This window comes from Mizuhopecten yessoensis, unplaced genomic scaffold (genome assembly GCF_002113885.1).
Source record: "Mizuhopecten yessoensis strain PY_sf001 unplaced genomic scaffold, ASM211388v2 scaffold3049, whole genome shotgun sequence".
In the NCBI taxonomy this organism is placed as follows: Eukaryota; Metazoa; Mollusca; class Bivalvia; order Pectinida; family Pectinidae; genus Mizuhopecten; species Mizuhopecten yessoensis.
Window position 1 is genome coordinate 278,035 of NW_018404850.1, and position 9,883 is coordinate 287,917.

The following is a 9,883-nucleotide window of genomic DNA, read 5'->3' on the forward strand; positions in this document are numbered from 1 at the left end:
ATTACTAAAGAGTATGCATGTGAATATATGGTTTATTGTTTTTTGCAATTCATCAAACTGTTAAAATGAGACCCAATTTCATCGAGCTCGAGGCTAGAGCTCTATATGTGATCGAAGGGAAATAACTCCTCCTGAAATTACCTCCCTGTGTGGTATCACAGGCACCTGGAGAAACTGCAACAGAGACAATATATCTTTACATAAAATTGCTAAATAAATACAAACACCTTGTTTGGATGCAACAATTACAAAGCAAAAAGAACGTTGAATAATGTATTCATCAGCTGTTTTGACAACTACTGCAAATTGCAATAATAAAATGTAGACAGCTTTCTTCGTGTGCCTGTGCAGCGTAAAATCTGTGTCATCTACATGTTTGAATGGTTACAAGCGTTTTTATGAGTAAACTCTCAAGGTCACCACGGAGAGTGGATCGGCGAGCAGGTGAAGTACATATTTCACGGGCTATATGTCCGTTTTTGTTATAATATTTCATGTCAAAATTGTGTTAAAGTTGAACTAGATTTTAAATAGGATTCGATGATTAATAAACTCTGCCAGATTTATTCGCCCCATGGAGAATATATTGAAATGGTTGTTTTCATACCCCCCCCGTCAATCGGGGGCTAGCAGCAGCAAAACCTATCGTGTATAGGCCACTGTACTGAATACTCAGATTACTTATGTAACTTTGATTAACACTTTATTATATTTTACACATTCTCATAATGATAATGATTACATTGATTTATTATCATGCATCAACATTCATTCTGCAGAATTTCAGCACAGTTCTCCATACTCATCAGAATCACTGCCACAATAATAGAATGCACTTTGTTACAAAAACACCGGATATCAAATTGAGATCCTGATGACATGTTTTGTATTGATTTTACAGATAAAACCTGAAGATGAGTGCCGGCACTGTGTGTAAGTATATTCTACTATAAAACTGCGTTTAACGATATCGGAGCCTGAAGTTCTGTCAATAATGAATAATGATAGTACTACAAAAAAAATACCCCAAATATGTTTAAAAAATATTTTTCAAGCATATTAGGGGTATTTTTTGTGTATTACTATTATTATTCATTATTGACAGAACTTCAGGCTCCTATGGTTTAACTGTATATTATTACATTTCCTGTAAGTAAAAAACTGGGACGTTTATTATACATGTACATTACCTGTAAGTATAAAACTGGGGGGCTGTGGTTAAACATTACCTGTAAGTATAAAACTGGGGGACTCTGGTTATACATTACCTGTAAGTATAAAACTGGGGGACTGTGGTTATATCTTACCTGTAAGTATAAAACTGGAGGACTGTGATTATACATTACCTGAAGGCTGTAAGTATAAAAATGGGAGACTGTGATTATACATTACCTGTAAGTATAAAACTGGGGGACTGTGGTTATACATTACCTGTAAGTATATAATTGGGGGACTGTGGTTAAACATTACCTGTAGGTTGTAAGTATAAAACTGGGAGACTGTTATTATACATTGCCTGTAAGTATAAAATTGGGGGACTGTGATTATATCTTACCTGTAAGTATAAAACTGGGGGACTGTGGTTATACATTACCTGTAAGTATAAAACTGGGGGACTGTGGTTATACATTACCTGTAGGCTGTAAGTATAAAACTGGGAGACTGTGATTATACATTACCAGTAAGTATAAAACTGGGGGACTGTGGTTATATATTACCTGTAAGTATAAAACTGGGGGACTGTGGTTATACATTACCTGTAAGTATATAACTTGGGACAGTGATTATACATTACCTGTAAGTATAAAACTGGAGGACTCTGGTTATACATTACCTGAAGTATAAAACATTAGTTTGTATTAATAGTTCTACAGAACTGTGATTGTACATTACTTGGTGTATGTACCAAACTTGTACATAAACAACCACTTATTCCGTCTTCGTTTCATCCGCAGTTGAACAGAAAATCCGCGGCATTAATGGAAAATACCATTTTGATTGGTTTATATAGAATCAATACTGGACCTTATATCATCACATGTGAAGATATAACATGTATTTATATACCGATATTTAAAGGCCCAGTATACCTAATATATCGTCTGTCGTGGTGCATCGTCCGTCGTCCATCGTCAACTTTTTACTAAAACACAACTTCTTCTGAATATCCAGAAGGGCAAGGATGATGATATTTGGCCAAATACATATTGGCATGAAAGGCTACCAAGTTTGTTCAAATGTATGACCTTGATTTATATTCCAGGTCACAGGGGTCAATTATCTAAAAAAAACACTTTCAAACGATTTATATTCCAGGTCACAGGGGTCAATTATCTAAAAAAAACACTTTCAAACAACTTCTTCTGAATAACCAGAAGGCCTAGGGTAATGATAATTGGCCAATGACATGCTGGCATAAAGGGCTACTGAGTTTGTTAAAATGAATGACATTGACTTATATTCAAGGTCACAGGTGTCAAATATGTTCAAAACCTTGAGGCTTGAAACAGCGTCTTTAAAATAACCAAAAGGCACAGGATAATGATAATTAACCAGTAACATGCTGCGATAAAGGGCTACCAAAATTGTTCAAATGAATGACCTTGTCTTATATTCAAGGTCACAGGGTCAATTATCTTAAAAATCTTTCAAACAGCTATATATATAGCTACTTCTTCTGAATAACCAAAAGACCCAGGGTGATGATATATGGCCAGTAACATGCTAGCATAAAGGACTGCCAAGTTTGTTGAAATGAATGACCTTGGCTTATATTCAAGGTCACAGGGGATGTTCGAAATCTTTAAATGACTTCTTCTGAATAACCATAAGGCCCAGAATCTTGATATTTGGCCAGTAGCATGCTGGGATTAAGGGATACCAAGTTTGTTCATATGAATGACCTTGATTTATATTCAATGTCACAGGGGTCAATTGTCTTCAAAACCTTTAAACATCTTCTGAAGAATAACCAAAAGGACCAGGATAATGATATTTTACCAGTAGCCTGCAGGGATGATGGGCTTCCAAGTTTGTTTAAATAAATGAGCTTTGCCCATATTCAAGGTCACAGTGGGCTAGTGGTGTACCGATAATCGGAAACATCGATTAAATCGAGTTTGAAAAGGGTCCGATCCAATAATCGATTTGGCTGATGAAAGATCGATTATGTTCAATTGTGTTGTAATCCTCTTCTTACCTGAATCAGACGCAACATCTGCACTGACATTATAAATTTGGTGGTTAATATAAAAATGGAATCGTATATAGTAAAAAAACGGAATTGCTTTTCGTTTTCACTTGTATTCATTTCGTATAATATATACATCCGCATTTTGTATCAACCGAAACCGCCATATTTGAAAGCTAGTAAAATGAAGCTAGCATTGTTTTTCGTGATAAATTATTATTAATATGCCATGTTATAGTGATTGGAGTATTCAAATGGGGGAAATTAATACCTAAGCCGTGAGCACACCTAGTTGTCATCAAGATTTGAGTCAAAACACAGATATAATTGAATCCTTCCTTCCGCCTAGATTTCAGAAACAAGTATTTTCTCATCAGTCTGCTCAATTACATCAGATAATAAATCGGACGGCCTCTTATGTTACACGAGTAGGTCATTTAAACCGATAATCGATTATCGATCGATTGTGGAGTTCCGATTATCGATCTTGAATATTTGACCGATTCCCAGCACTATAGTGGGTTAATATGTTGAAATCTTTAAACAACTTCTTCTGAATAACCAAATGTCTAGGGTGATGATATTTCGATAGAGGTATGCTGGGATGAAGGGATACCAAGTTTGTTGAAATCAGTGACCTTTGCCCATATTAAAGGTCACAGGAGTCAAATATGCTGAAATCTTCAAACGACTTCTTCTAAATAACCAGAACGCCCAGGGTGATTGGTTGTTCATGTGAATGACCTTGACACACTTTCAAGGTCACATTTGGTCAATTGTGCATGAATCTTTAAAAGTCATCTTCTCAATAAACCAAAGATATAGGGTGGAGGTGTTTGGCGATTTTCATTCTGGAATGAAGGCCTTAACAGTTTGTTCATGTTTGACTTTCAAAGTGTCAGGGGTCAAATGTGTATAAATCGTTTAACAGCATCTTCTGAATTACTTTAAGTTAAGACACTGATATTTTGTCTGCAGCTTTATTTTAGTTCACTTTTAAGGTAACAACTGAGAGATTAATACCAGGTGAGCAATGCAGGCCCATTGGGCGTCTTGTTTATATTTCAGTGGAAAAACGTAATTAATATCTATCACATCATTTTTGTAAAAACTGTTTGTTAATATATCAACATTTTTGATACATGTGTGTATAGTTTGTATATAAATAAGGGTCCAGAACCTCAATATATAGTCATCGCTGTAATTACCTCCCAGGCAGTATAAATTATTGACAGAAAATTGGGCAAAACTTGTCTGAAATGTAATCTTAAAAACACTGATTAATGCTTGTAGTTCTGTTATTCCTGCAAATAAGTTTTAGTTTTCTATATTCATCCTTTCGAAATTATGTTTTTTTTTTAAATTTAACATTACTTGACTGCTAGTTTTCAAGGATATATATATATAAATACATTGATGGCTGGAGTCAAACTTGACACACCAAATTTTTGTTATTTATCATCTTTGTGTATTTCTTACCCTAGTTTTAACCTTTTTTTATTTATAGCCCGTGTTACTTCGTCGGCTTTGAAGCCCAGCAAGATCAAATCTACTTTGGAGACCACCAAGAATGTCCTCGTTAGAGTTCTTGAGCCGCCAAATATGCTGAAGAAAATCTACTTCAAGTTTACATACTATCCAAAACTAGGTAAGTTGATAAGTTACATGCTCTTATTGTTTAACTTAACAGTTTGCTTCTAGAGCTGAGATTGACTGAAAGTCTGTCAAAAGTATAAAATATAAAAAGTGATAAAAATAACCTTTAACTTTTAAGTAGTGTGATAATTGGAGTTACTCTTAGATATGAAGCTGATGATTTTTAGATATTTTGTTTGTTTATAAATGTCTGTCATTTTATGCATTACAGCAACAAACCATAACTTTGCATAGTGATATCAAAAGAACATATAAGGCTTTCAGTGATTCAGAGATTTCAGGCTTTCAGTGACTCCGAGATTTCATGCTTTCAGTGATTCCGAGATTTCAGGCTTTCAGTGACTCCAATTTCAGGCTTTCAGTGACTCCGAGATTTCAGGCTTTCAGTGACTCCGAGATTTCAGGCTTTCAGTGACTCTGAGATTTAAGGCTTCCAGTGACGCCAAGATTTCAGGCTTTCAGTGACTCGAGTTTTCAGTCTTTCAGTGACTCGGAGATTTCAGTTTTCAGTGTTTCTGAAACTGTATCCGTTACGTACTAACCAACTTCCATTTTGAGCCAAATCCCAAATTTAATATGGTCACCAGTGGATATCTTAATTTTGGTACCTGTTATTGTTGTCTGTGCAATAACTTGTAAAAAGAGAAATTTCCTGCAAATTTAAAGAATATCAATAACCCTAACCCCTTACCCTAACCATTTCAATTTGATCTTGAGCTATGGACACAGGTGTTGGACACCATGGTTAGGCATCACATTCGGCTCCATTACTCTAACAGTACACGTCATTAAACTTCATGTAGGGATTGTTGAACAGTTGACAGACTCCACATTTCTTTTTTGAGTTCGCCTTTGTGTTTAGATCGGTTTTCTTCAAATGCAGGAACAGGAGCATATATATTTTACTTTTATTGTTTTATTTAATGCAATACCTACAAATTGTCAGAAAGGACATAACATAATACAGTAGTCGTAATTGATTATATCTATCATTATGAATACGACAGCCTTTTTAGATATGTTTTACTACAACAGGTCTGAACACTGATGATTGCCTGAAGCGTAACTACTACGCCAAGGGAGTTCTGAATGAAGCAGTGCAGCGACTGCCGACCCGGGTGCAGGAGGAGAGACAGTTTCGAATTAGCAGGGCTGTTATGCATAGCGGTAACAAGACCATCCCGAAGAAGGGGGACACTGTTCGTTTTGGCAGAGTGAGTTAATTTCCAAATACTTTATAATCTAAATCTATCATGCCTTTAGCAGTTCATCAGTCAAGTTGGGTATTATGTGTGTTATGTATTCATTCTTGGTTTTAGTGAGTTATCAGTATGCCTGTTTTGATGGTATTATGTGTGTAATGTATTCATTCTTGGTTTTAGTGAGTTATCAATATGCCTGTTTTGATGGTATTATGTGTGTAATGTTTTCATTCTTGGTTTTAGTGAATTATCAATATGCCTGTTTTGATGGTATTATGTGTGTTATGTATTCATTCTTGGTTTAGTGAATTATCAATATGCCTGTTTTGATGGTATTATGTGTGTAATGTATTCATTCTTGGTTTTAGTGAGTTATCAATATGCCTGTTATGATGTGTGTAATGTAGTGAGTTATCAATATGCCCGTTTTGATGGTATTATGTGTGTAATGTATTAATTCTTGGTTTTAGTGAAATATCAATATGCCTGTTTTGATGGTATTATGTGTAATGTATTCATTCTTTGTTTTAGTGAGTTAACAATATGCCTGTTTTGATGGTATTATGTGTGCAATGTATACATTCTTGGTTTTAGTGAGTTATCAATAGGCCTGTTTTGATGGTATTATGGGTGTAATGTATTCATTCTTGGTTTTATTGAGTTATCAATATGCCTGTTTTGATGGTATTATTTGTGTAATGTATTCATTCTTGGTTTTAGTGTGTTATCAATATGCCTGTTATTATGGTATTATGTGTGTAATGTATTCATTCTTAGTTTTAGTGAATTATCAATATGCCTGTTATTATGGTATTATGTGTGTAATGTATTCATTCTTGTTTTTAGTGAATTATCAATATGCCTGTTATTATGGTATTATGTGTGTAATGTAGTGAGTTATCAATATGCCTGTTTTGATGGTATTATATGTGTAATGTAGTGAGTTATCAATATGCCTGATTTGATGGTATTATATGTGTAATGTATTCATTCTTGGTTTTATTGAGTTATCAATATGCCTGTTTTGATGGTATTATGTGTAATGTATTCATTCTTTGTTTTAGTGAGTTATCAATATGCCTGTTTTGATGGTATTATTTGTGTAATGTATTCATTCTTGGTTTTAGTGAAATATCAATATGCCTGTTTTGATGGTATTATGTGCAAGGAAATCATGACCCCATACCTTTTCACGTCCGATTGGGGAATCAAACCCCAGCTGCTTTGGTGAAAGGCTATCCACTGTGCCACCCAACACCCCTAGGCTTTCTTTATGGCTACTTTTAATTTGGGGATTTGAAACCGAAAGTTAAATACATGAACACGTGATCATTTGAAAATACTTATGCTACAGCATAATGAAACTTACCATAAATGTTATCAGTATCAATTTGATAATGTCTACCATGCCAGACATCCTCGATAGCCAGGGTTTAAGCTCACTTTCGCTCTCTGCACCTCTGTAATATGTCATAGCAAAATTGAAGGCTCATGGCTAGCCATTAAATTGATGTCAGATAAAAAAAAACCTGACCAGTCACCAGGCTGATACTTGTCCTTTGAACAGTACAGAGGAGCGACGCCCGACTTGAAAGCCAATACATTTTACTGTTACGTGACCTGCGAGATTCTTTTGATGTACATCAAGTGATCAAGCTGATCTTCTTGTCTCATCAACAAGGTGGCGCACACCGAGCCTTCGTTTTTACTATGACATATTCGAGGGGTGCAGAGAGCTCAAGTGAGTGTTACCCCTGGATATCGAGGATGCATGCCAGATAAAACCATACAATCGTCAAATCAAAGCACAGAATAAAGTTAGTAGTAAAATGAAGACATTTAAGTGGCATTGTACCATTGTTTAAATGCATGCTATTACTTTGGTTATATTATGTATTCAGTCATATAGTAAAATGTAAAAAAATAAAAAAATAATGCTACTTTTGTAACTGGAACGAGGTGGGCCCATTTTTGTGTTAAATTTTATTCCACAAAAATGCATAGGGACATTATTGTTAAGCCTGCCATTCAGGATGAAAAAAATAAAAACACATTCATGTTGCCAATCCTTCAGTGCCTTTACAAAAAATATTCTTGAACATAAAGTGCACTCCCTTACAAAGAACTATGTATGGTTTGGGCCTTTTTTGGCCCCCAAATCCACAGGGACATGAATCGATTTACTTGTAATATAAAAAAAATAAGGGTCTCCTACACTAATGTGCCCAAATCCATCATCATTAAAAATCTGCAATAGAACTTTCAAATGAATGTTTCTTTAATTTTGAATACTTCCCCAGTACTATTTTGTAAACATTTATTTGTGTTTTCGATTATGGCTGCCATGGTAACAAGGTCATATTTACATTAATTGTTGAAATTTGATTATTCAGTCGATTTTGACAGGTTTTCACCTAGTTTTTCTCTTACCTACCGTAGAGCGTGCACCCTATGTAAATTTGAACTTGTTACCATGGCAACAATAATTAGAAATATAAATAAATATTTCATAAAAGTATTTGGGAAGTATTCAAAATTAAAGAAACAGTCATTTCAAAGTTCATTTCAAGGTTTTGAATTTTGATGCATTTGGGGGCCAAAACAGGTCCAAACCATATATAGTCCTTTAAAACAATCTAGGTCAAACTCAGTGATATTTCATTTATGAATGTACTTGTGTTCACTGTATTCCCATTTCCTATCACTAGTCTATGTTGTTGATATAAAATAACATATATTGTGTGATAAATACTGACAGATTATAACAAATGTTGTCAGTCTGGTGGTTTTTTTATAAATTTTGATTTATTTCGTTAGTTTAAAATTGAAAGGATAGACTAAAGGTCTTTCATAATATTGTTTCTAATTTCTGTGATGGTAAACTATTTTAAACACATGTGGCCAAACATTTTTATGTTATCTTCACATGATCTTTATATTTTGTCAATTTTTTTTTTTAGTTTCCAACATTTGGTTTTAAGGATGGGAAGGACCATGCTATCATTATTAATGAAATTTAACTTTGTTCATTTTATAGGAACTTAAGTACATGGATGAAGCTATGAGTAGCGTTATCCGTGACATAGAGATAAGGAAATACTGGGATCTAAATGGAGAACAACCACCAGAGAGCGTTACTGTTTCTCCGGGACAATATCGTGAAGGATTGCAGGCGATCATTAATAATATGACACAAGCCACAGAGACAAAATGAGAAAGAAAACCTCCATTGTGTAAGCTGTTATAGGGACAGTAACTGATGCTGAGAAGTTTAACTTTGAAATCGTTAATTTTTGGCGTGTTCCATAATGTCCTGAATAATGTCCCTTATATATAAGGGATAGAATATTTATGATAAATGACATGGCATATGTAGTTTGAAAGTTTGATGACATGAGTAAATGTTTGTTAAAAAAAGTTTGTTGTTGTGGTTTTTAAACTAAGTACCTATACAGCATTAGAATAGTTATGGATCCCTGTAGCACTGCCAGAAACTGTAGCTACACATACGGATCCCTGTAGCACTGCCAGAAACTGTAACTACACATACAGACATTACATACTAGAGTTTGGATTCATCATTTCTGAAAAAAAACATATCTTGAGCGACTTGTATCAAAAATTATTAATTGTGAAATAAACAAAGCTTAATCAACAAAATATACTCGGTGTAAAATTTCAGCTAGGCTAGACTGGAATTCAAGCCTCTGTTTGTTATATTATCACTCTAATGACAGAGTGGGGCAGGTACCCTTAATCATTGTGTAGTCCTTTGATTACAACATTGTGGTATTGTGACCAGTGCAGTGGTGCAGGCACCCTTAATCATCTGGTA

General features: G+C 34.6%; 1 protein-coding gene across 2 annotated transcripts; it reads left to right on the plus strand.

Moving 5' to 3' along the window:
- Positions 1–371: 371 nt before the first annotated feature.
- Positions 372–9,468, plus strand: LOC110446915 (cytochrome b-c1 complex subunit 7-like). Of its 2 annotated transcripts, none has more exons than XM_021492257.1 (5): positions 372–444; positions 902–933; positions 4,698–4,838; positions 5,882–6,060; positions 9,086–9,468. In XM_021492257.1, exons 2-5 carry the CDS (start codon positions 915–917, stop codon positions 9,260–9,262), a joined length of 516 nt encoding a protein of 171 aa, XP_021347932.1. In that variant the 5' UTR covers positions 372–444; positions 902–914; the 3' UTR covers positions 9,263–9,468. The 2 variants fall into 2 exon arrangements, with proteins under 2 accessions (XP_021347932.1, XP_021347933.1); XM_021492258.1 differs by having other exon boundaries at positions 422–449.
- The last annotated feature ends 415 nt before the right edge of the window (positions 9,469–9,883 follow it).

Coding starts and splice junctions, on each gene's coding strand:
- LOC110446915 (XM_021492257.1), top strand. Junction 4,839..5,881: donor TACATACTATCCAAAACTAG/GTAAGTTGATAA, acceptor TTACTACAACAG/GTCTGAACACTGATGATTGC. Junction 6,061..9,085: donor ACACTGTTCGTTTTGGCAGA/GTGAGTTAATTT, acceptor TTCATTTTATAG/GAACTTAAGTACATGGATGA.